Genomic DNA, 18,653 nt, shown 5'->3' with positions numbered 1-18,653 from the left:
GCTTAGCATGAACGTGCAAATGTGAAGGCTCCGAATGAGAAGATTGAAACTGCTTTGCTCCTGCTCCACTCGTTCTGCTGCTGAGCCGTGTCTTGCTGAGCCATCGTTTGACTTAGTGTGCCTTCCAAACCCAAGGCCCTGGTTTAGCTCTCCAAGACAAACCATGCAACCAAGATTCGCCCCATCGTTTTTCCAGCTTGTGGTTTGCCTGGTAGATCTAAACCACAAGCCTGGGTTTGGAAGGCACACTAAGCCAACCACTGCTTAGCTCAACACAGCACAGCAGCAGAATGATGGAAAGGGGAGCGAAGCATGTGTGATCTCTCTGGGAGCCCGCAAGTTTGCTTATTCATCGTTTGACTTAGCATTACGCATGAAATGGGTCATTGTGAAGCTGAACAAAAAAAAAAATTCCCACTCTTCCCATATCCTTCTCTCATCTTGGGCCCATATCTGTAGATTCAGTGGGTCAATCAAACAGCATATTTAACTTCACTAAATTTTGGATAACAATCCTGATGTCTTTTTAGCGGACGGTGCAAAAATTGAACAAACATAGCTTTCATCTTTGCAAAAAAACGAGTAGCGTTTCGCTCTGTTCTCCCTAACTATCCAAGTATATTTTCATCAGCTACATACGTCATTGGAAGGGCTTGGAACGTCTTAGTAGCACACCACATTTCCAACACTTGCCAAACTTCAAACTAATTATACATTACATTTCTCTGAAAAATGTCAAAATATGCAACTGCAATACTGGTATCATCTTTGATCCCAACCTCTGATACGCCTACATTACTTGAGCTGCTTCGGACTTCCAGATCATGATAAGACTCATGTGTAAAGGCCACGCTGGCTGAACCAACTCTGGATCATCCAGAAGAAACTGGGAGAAACTGGTCTTAAAATTTTGTACATCATGACCATGTTTCAGATTTCAAAAGATTTCTGTGTTCATTTGCTTCATTAATGCAGGATTTGAGACTAGTATTTTCTGTAAAATAGTCTTTTCATCTATCTTATGCTGTTCATTGTCACGGCTTGTATGGAGATTGGTAGCAAAATGGCACATACTGTATTTTTCTTTCAATAGGGATCTGTTTAGATTTTGGTGGTCTCCATAAAACAAGTTTACTTATTTAACTTGGAGAGGAGAAGGAGACAAAAATAGTTTGCCTGTGTCTGTAGTTGACTCAAACATGCAAAAGTCTGTAATTGCCTACAGCGTCTACACAAACCTCTCGTTATTCCTTTTGAGTCAATGATCCCTTTTGTTTAGTGATTGTGATGTGTGTTAATTACACAAAGGTTCATGCAACAGTTACATTCTAATTATGACCCATTATGACTAATTAAATATTGAAAATTAGATGAAACTTACATAAATTATCAAATGCTGTCCTGCAACAACAGGGAAGGGTGGCACCAATAGAGCAGAACCATGAGAAAAATCAAAATGGTCCAAACCAATATTTATGGAGGAATCTCAATGCATTTTTGTTCTTTAGCTATTCCCCAAGGGAATATTTTTTTTCTACAAAGATGACCCTATTGTCTGGTCATGGAGACTCTTAAGAAAAGAGTTTCTTTTTTAGTGTTCACATGCCAAGGAAGCAAATCTGCCTTTGCACAAATATTACTTTCCTGAGATGGAACTTAAGGTTTGAAATGTGTCAGGATCCTTTCATACATCGGTTACACCCTTTTTAGATTTTGTCCAAACATTGTCCTCAAGAAGATGCGAGAAAGCCCTCCTGCAAGTCAAGCAGGAAGAATGTATGCTGTTAGGAAGCAGGAAGAAATTACCAGATTCTTGTTCTAATGTGTGATTAACGGATGCAGAGTTTTCAGAACCTTGCCCTTTTGTTTTGTCTTTAATGGGCTGCTTCAAAAGGTCCTCTACAATTCAGCGAATTGTTTCTTTTACCAAAAGAGTTTTCAGTCCAATCTGCAGCCTGGTACCACAATCTGAAACACACAGTGCTGCCACCCAGAGAGCCTGGGCTCAGAGGCATCCCTTATTTTTTCCCCTGAGAAATAAGGCTTTGGTATGCATGGAAAAGAATGCCAGTATATGGGCTTCACAGAAAGGTGGAAAACTTCTGCCCATATGGGCCAGATCACAACCATTTCAAGCAAGTAAGAGATAGATTTCTACATGTTGCAGCCACCAGATGAAATACACTGTTTTCCATTCTACCAACTTTAAACTGTACAACACTATATTTCATACCGTTCACGGGGAAAACTACACCAAATGCTGCACTAAGTTAAAAGACAGAGAGAGAGAGAGAGAGAGAGCGCAACAAGAGAGCAATCTGGACCAGAACCTTTCTACAAGATGGTCTAGTTTAGTTGTCATGAGTGGCACTTTGGACATGGGTGGCACTGTGGGTTAAACCACAGAGCCTAGGACTTGCCGATCAGAAGGTCCATAAAGGTAAAGGGTAAAGGGACCCCTGACCATTAGGTCCAGTCGTGGACGACTCTGGGGTTGCGACGCTCATCTCGCTTTATTGGCCGAGGGAGCCGGCGTACAGCTTCCGGGTCATGTGGCCAGCATGACTAAGCCACTTCTGGCAAAGCAGAGCAGCACACGGAAACGCCATTTACATTCCCGCTGGAGCGGTACCTATTTATCTTCTTGCACTTTGACGTGCTTTCGAACTACTAGGTTGGCAGGAGCAGGGACCGAGCAACGGGAGCTCACCCCGTCGCGGGGATTCGAACCGCCGACCTTCTGATCAGCAAGTCCTAGGCTCTGTGGTTTAACCCACAGCACCACCCGTGTCCAACAGCAACCATACAGACATTTAAAATGTCATCTACAAAGTGGCTGTAACATGCCAGCCAGTCGCACTAGAATTACTTTCACCTTATGTTTTTAGTATGAGGCTACAAACAGGTGGCCATGTGAAACTGCCTTGTTCTGAGTTCAGCGTATTGTCTGCTGCACTGGCCATGCCTCTCCAGAGTCTCGGACAAAGGATGCTTTCCTACCTGTCCTGCCAGTGCCAGGGATGAAACCTGGGACCTTTCGCATGCGAAGCACATGCTTTAGTACTGATACTTTCGCTTTGCACTTCACTAGCATATGACAGGCATAGTCTTTGTTTCTAATAAGCTTTGGTGGTATGAAGGAATTAGCTTTCAAATTGCAATATTGGGAACTAAAAGCACAAAAAAGCAGACCCCCAAATTACCATGGAATAACTAGGCATCAGGTTCCTAAAGAAAATGCACCAAATCCCAAAGTTGGTAAGTTTCCAAGGAAATTCATATTGTACCAGGCACGTCCAACAGGTAGATCGTGATCTACTGGTAGATCACTGGACGTCTGTGGTAGATCACTGGTTCTCCCCTAAAAAAAGCTCAACAACTTTGACGTGAACCCCTAAAAAACAGGGGTAGATCCCTGCCAGTAGATCTCTGAATAGATCGCAGTGTCTTGGGAGTTGACCACCCCTGGCATATGAGAAACAATAAGCCCATTAAAAGAGTTACATAGATTGGTTTCAATGTCCTACAGTGTGATTAGGTTTTGTTTGTTTTGCCTTGCGAAATGAAGAGGACCCTGAGACCAAAGGCAGCTTTCTTTTCCCCAGGCTTCTTATTACCCTCAGTATTTGGGATGCAGCTGTCAGTGAGGAAGACTGAGGAAGTTCTTTTAACTGAGTCGTTTGTTGCTTATGTCTTTCTTCTGCTTGTTCCATCTGTCAGGCCATCTGCCTCCCAATGACCCTAGACTGCTTTCCATTCTGTATTACAGGTCCACACGTTCCGAGGTCCACATTGGTGTGAATACTGTGCCAACTTCATGTGGGGACTCATTGCTCAGGGAGTCAGATGCTCAGGTAATCTTAAAAATCTTATTGACCAGGCCCTTAACCCCTGAAAAACAAAACTGTAAATCTCTTTCAAGGGATGATGCAGAGTGACAATGCCCTCCTAAATTAGACAAAGCATTCTACAGTTTAATCCTCTTCTAGAGCAACACACACACACACTTAATAATGATGATGATGATGATGATGATAATAATAATAGTAACTGTTTTAAAGTGGATGTCACCATTTCACTCAATGAAGTCAACAACTGGTGTTTCTATTTTTTTCTTTTCTTTAATGAAGTTCAAAACTGGGAAAGAGTGGAACTTTTGCTATGGGAAATCCTGGCTAAAATTTGAATTCCCAGCTTAAAATATATGAGTAACTATTGAGCCTTTGGGGGGATTATAATGGACCTAATAGTCTGGCAACTAAACTGCTCAACTGGACTGGACTGGACTGGACTCTATTTCTAACCTCATGGACCTATGGTTAATGGATACTAGTCATATTGCTGTTATTGGTTGTTGGCATTTAATATATGTTAGCTACCAGTTGCCAACGGGGTTGTTAACTGTCCAGAAGAATCTGACGGCGTACGTTCTGAGCCTTTAACAGACATTCGATATAAAGAAATAGGTAATCGTAGCTTTCATGTCATGAAGTCAAACTATATTGCCTGCTGATTCATGGGTTAGGCACCTGTGGTCCTCCAGATAATGTGGGGACTGCAACTCCTGTCCCTCTTGACTAATGGACCTATTGTCGGGGGTTGATGAAGCTTGATAGACAGCCACGGCTGAATTTGCTGGTGTAGTTCTATGAATGTGCGACCCAGAAAATAGGTGCAGTTGCAATTTAACATGCCATAGGGTAAGGTGAGTTAGGTGGGGAAGATCTGTTATGCCCCAGAGCTCTTGGGTTTGTGGTGGGGACATCATACTGCCATTTTATATTACGGTGCCTAAAGCTGGTTTCCTTTCTCGGTCAACCATACACAGTATAATTATATGACTTAAATGACTGTTCCTTGGTAATTTCTTGTCAGTTGTCATACTTAAGCAGGTATGGGTTCTTGCCAACAACACTGTAACTTGACTCCAAACTCCCATCAGCCCCAGCCAGCATGTCCAATTGTTTTAGCCCCTATAAAGAGCTATACACAGGTCTCTGTGGCTGACATGTCCATGCTAAACACAGGAGACCTGTGTGACTTCAGGGTCACTGCCAATCCCTTTAACCTCGCAGACTCCCTTTGCACAAGTAACACAAGAGGTCGAGTCGACATATAACTAATTATTCTTATAAGAACTGTACGTTTAAACATAATATGTCTGGCTGGATTTGTTTTCATTCTCTTTAAGTATTTATCCTGTGAAAAAAAGTATGTTTATTTAGTCCAAAGATTAACGTTCTGCTTCATTAGGTTAACAATATTTAACTCTAAGCAGACAAACAAGTTTTTAACTACACAGGAAATGTTTAGCAAGAACTAAAAAAAAAAACCTAAAGGGAGTATCTTAAGTACAGCTGGCTGGGTTTGTTTAGATTTCACTGAACAATACTGTATTATGCAGTTGGTTTCTGTCTGAACGAGCCCAATAAACCAAACAGATTTAGTTAAAGGCACAGAGGTCCTTTACCTGTGGGTATCAAATATTGCAAGGGAAGAAACTGTTCATGTTTAGCAGTAGAGTCAAGAATACTTTATGTTGATGGCTGAAAGGGACAGTGATGATTCTGAATCACACTGTGTACTTGTGAGAGTTAATTTTTATAAGAAGTCTAAGCCTGCCCAGAATCCCTAATCTCGGTGTTTGAAGCCCTGCTTAATGAATGAGGCAAGCTCTGGTTAGTCATTTGTACGGGTAGTTGACTCTGCACACGCATAGAGACACACTTTTATTATTACTTCACGTGTTCCAATGAAAGAGCAATAAATCCAGTTTTCTAGCAAATGAGTACAAAGGTTATCTAATAAACGACAAGCATATATTTTAAACACGTATTCATTTTTTTACTGTTCTCAAGCTTCCCCAAACTAGCGCTTAATGCCAGCCAGATGTTGCGGACTACAGCACCTGTCAGTCCAGCATGGCCAATGGGTCAGGGATGATGGTCAGATGAGAGTACATCTGGAGGGCTCTGGCATGGGGTTAACCCTTCCCTACCCAGATACAACAGAAGGCTTATTTTCTCTTGGCTAGAATAGCTGGTTTCCTTGAAGCCTAATTGCACACAGGGAGATGGAGTTGGCAGCCCCCCTCTCCTAGAACATCACTCCGCCTCTGTTGCAACTAGGCATCCGTTAGGGGCCATGGGGCAGAAACTACACTTAGGCTGCAATCTAGGAGTAAGTCCCACTGGTATATGCAGGTGGCGCTGTGGCCTAAACCACTGAGCCTCTTGGGCTTGCCGATCAGAAGGTTGGCTGTTCAGAAGGTTGGTGAGCTCCCGTTGTTCTGTCCCAGCTCCTGCCAACCTAGCATTTCAAAAGCACGCCACTGCAAGTAGATAAATAGGTACCACTGTGGCAGGAAGGTAAATGGCGTTTCCATGCGCTCTGGCTTCCGTCACAGTGTCCCGTTGCACCAGAAGCGGTTCAGTCATGCTGCCTACATGACCCGGAAAGCTGTCTGTGGGCAAACGCCGGCTCCCTCAGCCTGAAAGCGAGATGGGCACCGCAACCCCATAGTCGCTTTTGACTGGACTTAACCATCCAGGGGTCCTTTACCTTTTTTATCTAAGTCCCACTGAACTCAGTGGAGCTCGCTTCTGAGGAGACACATATAAAATTTTACTATAAATGTAACGTTTACCACCTGGATGGGCCTGGATTTCTTGAAGAGCTCCTGTATCCATTACAGTCTTGGTCCTTAAAATTTGTTTTAATTTGTTGGAAGCCGCGCAGAGTGGCTGGGACAACCTAGTCAGATGGACAGCATACGCATATTTTATTGTTGTTGTTGTTACAGTTACCTGTCTTTATTTCAGTTAGCACTGAAATGATCTGAACATCTTGTCAACCCATTTCAAATATATGGGTTATATATATTTCAAATATATGGGTTATATATTTGTGCCACAGGCACTTGGAAGCATTTCCCACATTCTCCACATGGTGGCCAAAAAATTTTGTTTCAGCCTTAACAGTTGCTCATATGTGCTTCATGTACCTGCTACATTACTAGAGAATTAGAGTAAGATTCAAATGTTATATTACATAGGGCTGCCATACATCTGGGATTCATTCATCAGAACGTAATTCTCAAAAATTGGTTAAAATTTCTGGGGAAACCCAGTCATATGGCAGCCCATATCAGAAGCTCTACAACTTTTGTGTCCGGATGTTCACTTTTTGAAATATGGCAACCCTATACTCATAGAATATCATTCCTTCGCATATTTTTGCCTGCCAACCTTTGTTATATTTACAAATTGAACTATTGCCCTCTAATTTACTGTGTGCGGTGACTTCCTTAAAAGTAAGAGTAATTGAGAGCTAAGATGTTAACATGTAGAATGTTGCCATTCTTTCTGAGAGTAAAATAGAAAAAACTCAAAGTAACACTAATACTTTCTTTACAGACTGTGGATTGAACGTACACAAACAGTGTTCAAAATACGTCCCCAATGACTGCCAACCAGACCTCAAGAGAATCAAACGAGTCTACTGCTGTGACCTCACCACACTAGTGAAGGCCCACAATTCACAGAGACCCATGGTAGTGGACATATGTATTCGAGAAATCGAAGCAAGAGGTATTTACATGTTGATGAAATAGGATTTCCTTCGCTGGGTTACTAAAACGCTAATATAATATCACTGACTGACAAATGTAATCAGATATTATATTACAGAAAACGAAGTAATTTTAAATTACATATTTTATATAAAGTCTGGTTTCTTTATATTCCTCTGTGGGGAAAAGTTTTATGAACAAATTGTTTAAAGCATTTACTTTGAAGAACAACTTAACCTCCTTTGGTTGAGGAAGCGAATTATAGTTCACTACTACCACCACACAAACAATGTGCATTGTTTTAATTATTTAATATACTTAGCTATATTTTTCAATGTAAAAAACTATGCCCCCTCACATTTAATTTTTCCAGTAATTATTGCACTTTCCAATTAAAACTGTTGGGAGCCATAGTAAAGTCCAGTTGCTTTCAAGATGATAACCAAGCCTATGTGATAACCAAGCCTAATGTGAAATGAACAAATGCATGTTAAGATATTAGTGTAAAATAAACTCTTAGCCTATAAATAATAGAAGAAAATACTTATAGAAGGCTTCAATAGGGCGATATATAAATTCAATCAATGTGTATATCATAAATCAAACCTAGAACTGTTATAGGAAATTAAAATCTCTCGATTGTGCCACTGGGGTTGTGTCCAATTAAGTTCTACACAGTGTAAAACGGACTGGAATATATTTAATTAAGTTAATAGACCAAAGTTAGTCATTTCCAGTTACCCCACATCGTCTTAGTAGCTGAGTGAGTATAGATAGTAGAAGACAATGGTGTGGATCCAGTGCCAGATTTACGTACGTATAAGCTAAACAAGCTATAGCTTAGGGCCCCACTCTCTTGGGGCCCCCAAAAAAATTTAAAGGGGAAAAAACTGGATGTACATTTCCAAAATATAAGATAAAAAACAAATAAAATAAAACCTACATACAGCAACAGTGTTTTGTGTTGTGTAGGCTCCTATGATGTAAGTAATGGGCCCCGCCTGCTAGCCTGCTCCCTAAAATATCCCTGGTTTGCTCATTTCTATATATAGGGTGCCTGCATTCTGCATGTACAAATGGTTTTAGATACCCATTAGGTCCATAAATTACCATATAGCATTTATTCAACACACAAAAAAGCGACAATTTGTTGTTGACAAAGGACAGCTGGATATATAAAGGGCCCCATTACCTTCAGTAGCTTCGGGCCTCATCAAACCTAAATCTGGCCCTGTGTGGATTCCAAGAGAAGTGAAATTTAGGAATTTTACAGCAGTTTTTGATGCCCTCTTCCCACCTGAAGCCGCCTGTGCCCCCACTCCCAAGTATCCACCCTTCTGAGGCTGCTGGAAGAGGTGCTTTGAAGTTCAGAGAATGAAAGAGCTGCCTTTTGGAGGATTTCAGATGGCTGCAGGGACAAGGAGAGGATGGGAAACTTTCCTTCCGTGCACTTCCTCAAATTGATTTCTGCTACAATCCAAGCCATTAGCTTAAATTAAGTCATCATCCTTATGCGGGAAAGGTCATACAGCTCAGTAAGAGAACTAATGGTTTGCATGCAGGAGACCCTGTATTAAATTCCTGTTTAAAAAAGAGAGAAACGGCTAGCAAGCCTTGGAAGGCTCTCTGCCTGAGACCTTGGAGAGCAGTTGCTAGGATAGAAGGTTCAAGGCCCTTCCATGGTCCCATTCATTACTTGAAGCATCGCTCTACTTCCTTGCAATGCTCAGTTGTTACAAGATGAATTGCACCCTTGTGCGTAAATAGTGTCAGCCTCCCTTTCCAACGTAGGGATTTCAAGTTATCTGTTATAGATCCTCAAACCGATCCTCCAATTTTCTCCCCTACACACATGGTGTGTGTGGAAAAAACCCTCATTCTTTAAAAGCTAATGATTGCTGTTATGGGCCTAAAGGGGGCATAACTAACCAACTGTGAGAGCTCTGTCAAAAGATGGCTATATGATGAGAAATTTCTCTTGTTCCGAGAATTCAGGAGGCAGAAGCTAACTTGTGAAAAGAAGTAAAAAATAACTGGAGTGTGAAAATGTATCCCTAGACTAAACAGCAGCTGATGAAATTTTTGCCTGCAGGTTTGAAGTCAGAAGGGATTTACAGAGTCTCGGGGTTCACTGAACACATTGAAGATGTCAAAATGGCCTTTGATCGAGGTACAGTACATTTTAGCTGTGGAAAGCCTGTCGGCAATGTTTTAGCTTTGGAAAGCTTGTACATACCCTGTGTTCATTGGCGCTGCACATGTTTTGATGGTGTAATAATAGTGTTCTACCCGGACACTGAGGTCCAGCACCGAGGACCTTCTGGCGGTTCCCTCACTGCGAGAAGCCAAGTTACAGGGAACCAGGCAGAGGGCCTTCTCGGTAGTGGCGCCCTCCCTGTGGAACGCCCTGCCACCAGATGTCAAAGAGAACAACATCTACCAGACTTTTAGAAGACATCTGAAGGCAGCCCTGTTTAGGGAGGCTTTTAATATTTGATGTAGTACAGTATTTTAATTTTTTTTGGAAGCCGCCCAGAGTGGCTGGGGAAGCCCAGTCAGATGGGCGGGGTATAAATAAATTATTATTATTATTATTATTATTATTATTATTATTATTATTATTATTAAGACCGTTTTCCGCCCGCAATACTTTCGGGGTATTTTATGATGTACTGGTTTCTATTGGCATTTACCACGTATGTTAAAACATGTCTTGGGGTGAGTAGGATGCACAGCATCTCAAAACACACCTATTTGAACTGCTTTGTTTCAGGAAGGACTATACCACATTCTGTTTCTGCATATTAAATTCTGCCCCACTATTTCTAAGATAATGAGGGTCTAAATTACATTATCACTATACTATAAGGACAGTTGAGCTTTAGAGTAAAAATCAGGTCAGTATATTTGTGACTGTTAATTCCACTGAGTAAGCTTGATAGGAATAATGTTTATTTATTCTTCCACGGAATGAATATGGATGCTGTACAGCAACAGTCGCTCACTGTGCTGGCATTGTTGACCAGTTCTGTTCCTGCTAGCATATAAAACATTCATTGTACAGCTTGTTCATAGAGTTCTCATTGTAACAAGTGCATTCTGAGCTTTAGTTGGTTGTTTGTCCTGCTTGGCACCACACATCTCATATTTGAGGGTTGTTACTAAAGAAAGATCTACATCGCTATTTTTTTCTGCTTTATTTGGTTTTTTTGCAAAGAGGCATTCACCTCATTGGCACTAATGGGAACTTTTTTACTAAGCCTCATGGGCACATGAGGGGGTTGATATTCAGGGAGACATGGCTAGCGACTGAAGAGATAAACCTCATCCCCTCTTTTGTTCTGCCCTTCATAACTGCAATTAATTTAAGAGAAATAAGAGTTGTAATCCATGTTATGCATTAAACATTGTGGGTAGATTCACCTTTAGTGTGTGTTATAAATTAAGGGCAAACACAAGTTCTCTTGTCAGCTTGTTTAAAATATGGCCACTGAACTTTGAGTTGCATATGATTCCTACCACAAGGAGACTACAGAAGTGACCTGTTCCTCAACATGCCACCATAACTTGTTTGGTGGTCTGTGGTGGCATAATTAACATAGGAATTTATTCAAACGCTTATATACTATTATTTCATTAAAAAAAACCAACAACAACAACAAAGCAGTTCCACTTCGTAAACAGTTGCATACCAACAGCTCATCACGCCAAACTGCTTCCCTGTGTTTGGATTTAAAAGGTTGTATGGATTTGCTAAATTTGCAAGAATTGTACCCTAGAAATTCAACAGTTGCGGAGATAGTTATTTATAGACTAAGATGCTATTTATCTGGTTCATTCCTCATTGGTATTTCCACATGCCCACCCAGGCTGCTTTCAAAATGTTACTTTTAAAAAAAAAATCTATTCAACAACAACAATCTTTATTACGGTCCAGAGACCCAACAAATCGTTACAAAAAATCTATTCAGGACAGTGAGCTGTTGAGGACAAAGTTGCTAAACAAGCAAACAAACAAAGATGGCTACATGTGGCTTGTTTGTGATGGATCCCTTGACCAAATCATGGTCAAACGCCTCCAAAGTACTGCAGCTTCCTTTATCAGTACCATTGCTCTCTAAAACTACTTATTTTCTCCAGCCGGCTGATTCTTATTAGCATCCAATAACACCAATTTTCAGAATGAGCAATCGTTTTTGCACCTGCAGTTTGTGGCATATTGCAGTTCACAAATAGTACATTTGTTTTCTGGAGTGCCTTTTGAATGTTTGAAAAGTAAAAATACAGTGATGGATTCCATAGGTACCATAGATTCTTAGAGCAATTCCAGTTTGAGCAGTGCTTTTCATCAGAATTAATTTCTTGATTTGCTATGTGCCTAGGGCAGGGGTCAGCAAACTTTTTCAGCAGGGGGCCAGTCCACTATCCCTCAGACCTTGTGGGGGGGGGCGGAAAAAAAAGAATGATTTCCTATGCCCCACAAATAACCCAGCGATGCATTTTAAATAAAAGGACACATTCGCAGGCCGGATTGAGAGGGTGATTGGGCCGGATCCGGTCTCCGGGCCTTAGTTTGCCTACCCATGTTCTAGGGTACACACATTCCTGCCTTTTAAGTAGCCTTCAGTCTTTCCCCATCTGTTTAGCTTATAACACGTTACTGGCAGAGAGATACTTGTCAACTTCCAAGTAAAACTCCTCCATGATATGACTTGCTATGATAACCTATGAATGTCACTTTTATTTTGTAAACTTGCAGATAGCCTGAAAAGGGGATATGGCATTCTGCTTTACCATATCTGGATGGATATAGAGGCAGCTGCAGTATTTTCCCCCCAAAGCATTTGCTTTCACTGTAGCACTTTAGATCTCATTGTACTGCAATTAAATAGAGCTGTCCAAACAACGTTTTATAATACTAACGCTACCGTACCAAGTATATGAGGATAAATATGAGTCTGGCTGGTGCAGAATAAACACTGTGATGGAAGTACTGGTGCTGTATTAGAGTAAATGCTAATATGCGGGTTCACTCTGCTGTATCAGATACACGGACTGTTTGTTTTAAAGACTCGATCCCCAGTCACAAACACATTTATAATTACACTTGAAGATTCACTCAGTTACAATTTAGCTCCTTCCTAATAAGTGTGATTATTGCTGAGGTGTTAAACTTACAATTTGGCCTTCACGAGTAACTCAGCTATACATCTGCTCCAAAGGAAATTTTTGTGGATATATTTCATGTCACTTCAAGTTTAATGCCACAGGTTTCTTCGCAAAATGATTATTTATTCTGCTAAATACAAATGTATTTAAAAACTTTATTGCAGGGCTTTTCATAAGCAAAACAAAGTACCGTGACGTAGAGGAAGGAATAGGTACAAGAACTTATTTTAAAACAAGACCTAAGAAAGCAGGTTTATCACTTGTTTTCTAAAGGGACAGAAGAATGGATTACTTCTGAACAAATTTAAACTTCGTGCCTGAAGACTGAACTACTTAGTAAACTCTTCCTAAAACACTCTCTCTCCCCGCCCCCCACCACCACCACACAAATAAGATTTTATACTCATGGTTTTATAATAGTTCCTTATGTGCTGCACTGATAGTTTCACTGAAAGGTATCCTTAAATAAAATGAGATTGGTCTACTACAGTACGCTGTTCAAGGGACTGTCTTTGAAATGCCTTCAGAAAAACATTTCAGCTAGTACAAATTGATCCAGCAAATGTGTTTGCTGGAGTCAGTGTATGGGAACATGCAACTTCTTGATTGTTTTAGCTTCACTGGCTGAATAAACTCAGGGGTATATAACTCAAGGCGTTCACTTTGAAGCCTTGAAAGAGTTTGGGATAAGCATTCATAAGGGAACATGTCTTCCCATATGGTCATATGTCCATCCACAGAGGTGACATCGGAAGATCCATAGGCACATCCCAGCTCCATCTGAGGTATAGTTGGTAGGGATGTGTGAAAAGGTATCCTGTGTAGTGTCCAGGTTATGGAACTTCTTCATTTTCCAGTGATTCAAAACCCAATCATGAGCAATGTTTGACAAGATAACTCAAGAATGTCTTTGGCAAAAGAAAAAGTAGGACCTTTAAACCATCTCATTTTTTTCTAGATGGTGACAAGGCAGACGTCTCTGCCAACATATATCCAGACATAAATATTATTGCTGGAGCACTGAAGCTGTATTTCAGAGATCTGCCTATCCCGGTTATCACCTACGATACGTATTCCAAGTTTATAGATGCAGCAAGTAAGTACTGAGGCATTTCATTTATTTATATAGTTTTGTCATAACCTTAACTCTACAATTATAAAACTCCTGCAGCAGCAGGAATACTAGATTTCTTTAATTGTATTTTTTTATTGAACTTTGAAATCTGCATCTGATAAAGCTTACAAGAATCTTGTTTTGTATCACGTAGAGCTCTCCAATGCTGATGAAAGACTAGAAGCTGTCCACGAAGTGTTGATGTTACTTCCTGCAGCACACTACGAGACTCTTAGATACCTGATGATTCATCTCAAAAAGTAAGCGAATTTGCCTATAAAAGGAGGCTTGATCATCTTTCTTTCTTCATAAAGAAATATGCTTTAAAAAGCATTTTAAACCGTCACTGCAGAAGAAATTTCTGGCAACACAGCCAGATGGGTGGGGTATAAATAATAAAATTATTATGAGTAATTTTAGTAGTAGTAGTTGTATCTTCAAATTTTAACCAGTTTTATTAATCAACAAGTCGCAGCCATATAAGTAAACCAGAAATGTTAGACATGTAGAAAGATACCTGAGAGTACAATCAGTCATCATACAGATCACAGTCAATTCAAAACTTTGTTTCCAAGTGGGTTCACACACACACAAAAAAAGTTTAGTTTATTACTAAAAGTGTAGAAAGAAAATTAACCACCAGTTTGTCCACGGGGGCCCTTCACATGGAACTCTCCTGTCCACGTGTAATTGTGCCCCCCATTCAGAAAAGGTGAGTGTGCTGCACTGATCTCCTGTCTCCATTTAAGTGCATGGCATAACTTACCAGTCTTCCAACACTGACGTCACTGCAGCTTTTTTGGACAGAGCAGTTGCACAACAAATTGACACTGCGGTGGGAGCTGGAGCCAATATGGTATAGGCCTGTGGGTAAACCAACAGAGCCATTATGGTACAGGCCCAACCTTATTCCTGCCTTGTCCTACAATAGTTCCATTCAGGTTGCCAAAAAGTCAATGTTGGAAGGGTGGCTCCAGCTCTCCCCCGCCCCCAGGCCACTATTGCAGTGCAGAAACAACCATTATTCAGCATGTGAAGCAAATATCTACTATATATTTTGAAAAGTAGTTTCTCTGAGCCCTATGCATTTGGACAGCTCTTAAGATATACGGAAAATTTGCATGGCAGTTCCTAAGATCAAGGAGCAGGTATCTGTTTCTGTTTGGATATAACCTTGAATCAAGATTGCTAACTAAGCCAGGCTTAGGCAAACTTGGCCCTCCAGATGTTTTTGGCCTACAACTCCCATGATCCCTAGCTAACAGGACCAGTGGTCAGGGATGGTGGGAATTGTAGTCTTAAAACATCTGGAGGGCTGAGTTTGCCTATGCCTGAACTGAGCTTTTCAAAACTGCACTTTTTTGTGTTTTCCTAGAATTCCCAATCAGCTCTGGGTATAAAGAAAGGGTGGGGAAACAGTTTAACAGAGCTATCACTTTTCTTTCACCTTTAGGATTACCATGAATGAAAAAGACAATTTTATGAACGCTGAAAATTTGGGAATAGTGTTTGGACCTACTTTAATGAGACCCCCAGAAGACAGCACTCTTGCTACACTCAATGACATGCGGTACCAGAAACTCATTGTGCAAATATTGATAGAAAACGAAGATGTTTTGTTTTAAATGAACAAAGCTGTAAACTCATGGCCATCTGCTATGAAAATACAAGTTCAAAGGGAAAACAAATTCCCATAAGAAAAAAAAGGGTAGCACATTATTTTCTGCAGTGTTGCAGATGAACACCAAAACATTTAGTTAAAAGGGTATGTCTTATAGACATACGCCTCTTTTTTAATTATTTAAGAAAGAACAAAGGTCAGAAGAAAAGCATTTTGCCTTGTATCTTTTGCCTTGCTTCCAGTGTTAACGATGTAGAAAGGTTACAGACTGTTCTACTGTAACTTATTAAAGGACACAAACTTTGTATTTTATTTAGATCATTGAAGCAAAAAGGTACTTTCAACCTGATGCTCAAAGTATTATGCTGGCACAGTTCCTATTGAAAAGAACTGGGTCAGCATAGCAGATTTGTAGGATTGTTGTAGTAAACCCTGATTCAAGGAGGGTAAACCATATATGGGGGGGAAAAACAGGTTTCTTGCATCCCGTTTTGGCATGCAATGATTTCTAGATCATGGTAGTTATGTGGAAATAAGTGGCATTGGACTTGATGGGATTTATTTTCCCCATGACAACCATAATGTAGCGCTCAAGACATGCTCTCTACTATTTCAGTTGTGTTCCTCTTACTGAAAATAATGGAAAATTAAGTAGTAGGATTGTAACAATGTCCATGATCTGATTCCAAGCAGAGCTTCTGTACAGGCAGGGTCTTCCTGGTTTTCTTCTATGAACTGTATAATGCCTTGTATACAACAAAGAATTTCTGTATACAGTCGTACCTTGGTTTTCGAACAGCCTAGTTCTCGAATGTTTTGGCTCCTGAACGATCGAAACCTGGAAGTGACTGTTCCAGTTTTCGAACGTTCTTTTGGAAGCCGAACGTCCAATGGGGCTTCCACGACTTCCGATTGGCTGCAGGAGCTTCCTGCAGCCAATCAGAAGCTGCGCTTTGGTTTTTGAATGCTTTGGAAGTCAAACGGACTTCCGGAATGGATTCCGTTTGACTTCCAAGGTACATGGGTAGCATTTCTATTCACACAGGAGAAAAGGAAGACCCTACATTCAGGATATTTTATCTTGTCCAGTATCTTAAGGATCAGGTTGTTTGTCAGTATTAGTTTTTATAGGGGTATACAATTTCTTTCTAATTAAGACATAATTATACTATGTCTAAATGGAAACAAACATGTATTTAAAGTATATTTTTATTTTAGTTTGCTGCAGGAATGTCGTTTTATTTTAGCAAGATATAATTCAATGCGGTGCATTGATGACTTTCCGTATAGTTCTCTTAAGCATTATTGCTATGGATATTGAAAACATTTACCACTAGTGCAGTATTACCCTGACATACCTCTTTCATTGCAAATGCTTTTAATGAGACTTCATTTCTCATGCTCATCTTAATATTATTTGGTTTGTTATGTTCTAGCAATTCATGTTCTTTGCTTTTAGAGGTATACAAATACAGTATTCTATTTATCCACCCTCCTTCCAAAAAGAGGAGGATCAAAGGTTTATAAACAGACACTAGCATCAACTACTACACGTAACACACTTTTTGGAGTACAGTAATGTTTAAAATAAGTGATGCCAGAATATTGGATATTACCTGGCCTTGCTTAAAAGTTAGCACTTATTTAGGGTTAAATTTTTATTATTATTTCTAAAAATCAAGTTGCATTACTTTGCTTCTGTATTTATAAAAGTAAAACATCTGTAAAATGACACACTTTTCTTCAGTGTCTTCTGACAAATTTGTTAATAAAGGAAAGAGAGGTGAAGGATAGAGAATTGGTATATTACCAAATCTCATGGGGGGGGGGGGGGGATATCTTTGAAAAGGTTGACCTCTCAATGCAATATAATGAAATTCATCCTAATATTAGACTTTTTTCTCACATGGAATTTTCTCGTGAGATTTTTTTGTACAAATATTTCAAACACAAAGGTAGCATAGTTTATTACAAAACTGAATTTGCAATACAAAAGACTCTATTGAGCTCTGCTCTTAATTTGTACAAATCCTAAGTTTCAAAACCCAATTATGCTGTTTTCTGAATTATTTCAGGGAGCATAGGTTTCTATTAAAATTGGGGTGGGGAGTGTGCAACATGGATAATGAAGAAAGAGTAAAGACAAAAGGAGGCACATGAAATAATGTATATCAGTTATCCTTTACATAGGTCACCAAGGGCTAAGCAGACAGACCCAGGCTGCAGGCCAGATGTAAGTGAGGTCTGCTTTGCTGGTACAATGCTAGAAGGGATTCTCCTAAGTTGTACAGATTTCAATTGTTGTAGGTTTATGTACTAAATACTGTCATAAAATGGTATGGAAATGGTTTTATTTTGTGAAGTGAAATATGCTTTGTAATTTATGATAGTGTAAATGGAAGGGGGGGGAAATATTCCATTAAATGTGTTGAGTCCCTGTCTGTAATTTTCACTGCAAGCGAAAAAACTTGGTTTCTCTATGCATTTTTTAAAAAAATATTGGTTTAAAGATCTACACATTTTTCATACAGTTTACATGCAAAAAATTGTTTAAAAATGATTTTGCTGATAGAACTAATATAAAAGTAATTCAAATAATATATAGACTTATCAGGTGTTCTAAGATTCATACAACTTCCTACATTTAACCTGACCATGTTACTCTTCCCTTTGCCTATCTTTAACAAGATAGAAGATACTATATTTTATGTTTTAGTTTCCTGGTATTAAGTACTACAGTCACCTATCATTATCTTACCAATTTTATACAAAACTCAAGTATGGAAGAAAGCTACATTATGTTATCCAAGAAATGTGCTCCCTTTTATTATTTCCTTTTCTTCCACATAGCTCTCAGTATGTTGAATCACATTATCCAAAGGCTTATTAAGTGCCTGAATGAGAAAACACGCTGAACTATATTACAGAAGTTTCTTCTTGTACTATTTTATGGAAACTGGTTTTGCCAGTTTGTTTTTTGAGCTCAAGATGCATTGTACATAATACAATGACTACATAATACAACCCAGGGCTGTGCCCAAAGTCCATACTGAAATCTGGCAATGAGGTCTCAAGAGGTAAAACTGATCTCTGCCTAAAAAGCCATCATTTCACTGGTGGGCTTCTGCAATTTATTTGCGGAAGGGTACTTCGCGTACCTTGAGCTTCACAAACAAACA

General features: G+C 39.8%; 1 protein-coding gene across 4 annotated transcripts in view; it reads left to right on the top strand.

The window, feature by feature from the left end:
* CHN2 (chimerin 2) overlaps positions 1-17,911 on the top strand; it is a 147,911-nt gene extending 130,000 nt beyond the window's left edge. For all 4 annotated transcript variants that reach the window (XM_083578790.1, XM_083578792.1, XM_083578793.1 and 1 more), the window contains 6 exons: positions 3,770-3,854; positions 7,416-7,589; positions 9,663-9,740; positions 13,698-13,835; positions 14,008-14,113; positions 15,307-17,911. In XM_083578790.1, coding sequence (XP_083434916.1) covers positions 3,770-3,854; positions 7,416-7,589; positions 9,663-9,740; positions 13,698-13,835; positions 14,008-14,113; positions 15,307-15,478 — 753 coding nt within the window. In that variant the 3' untranslated portion in view covers positions 15,479-17,911. The remainder of the gene's footprint in view (positions 1-3,769; positions 3,855-7,415; positions 7,590-9,662; positions 9,741-13,697; positions 13,836-14,007; positions 14,114-15,306) is intronic.
* The last annotated feature ends 742 nt before the right edge of the window (positions 17,912-18,653 follow it).

The sequence above is a fragment of the Podarcis filfolensis genome, assembly GCF_964270895.1.
Source record: "Podarcis filfolensis genome assembly, chromosome: 12".
Taxonomy (NCBI): Eukaryota; Metazoa; Chordata; class Lepidosauria; order Squamata; family Lacertidae; genus Podarcis; species Podarcis filfolensis.
This window is presented reverse-complemented; position numbering and strand designations above follow the sequence as displayed.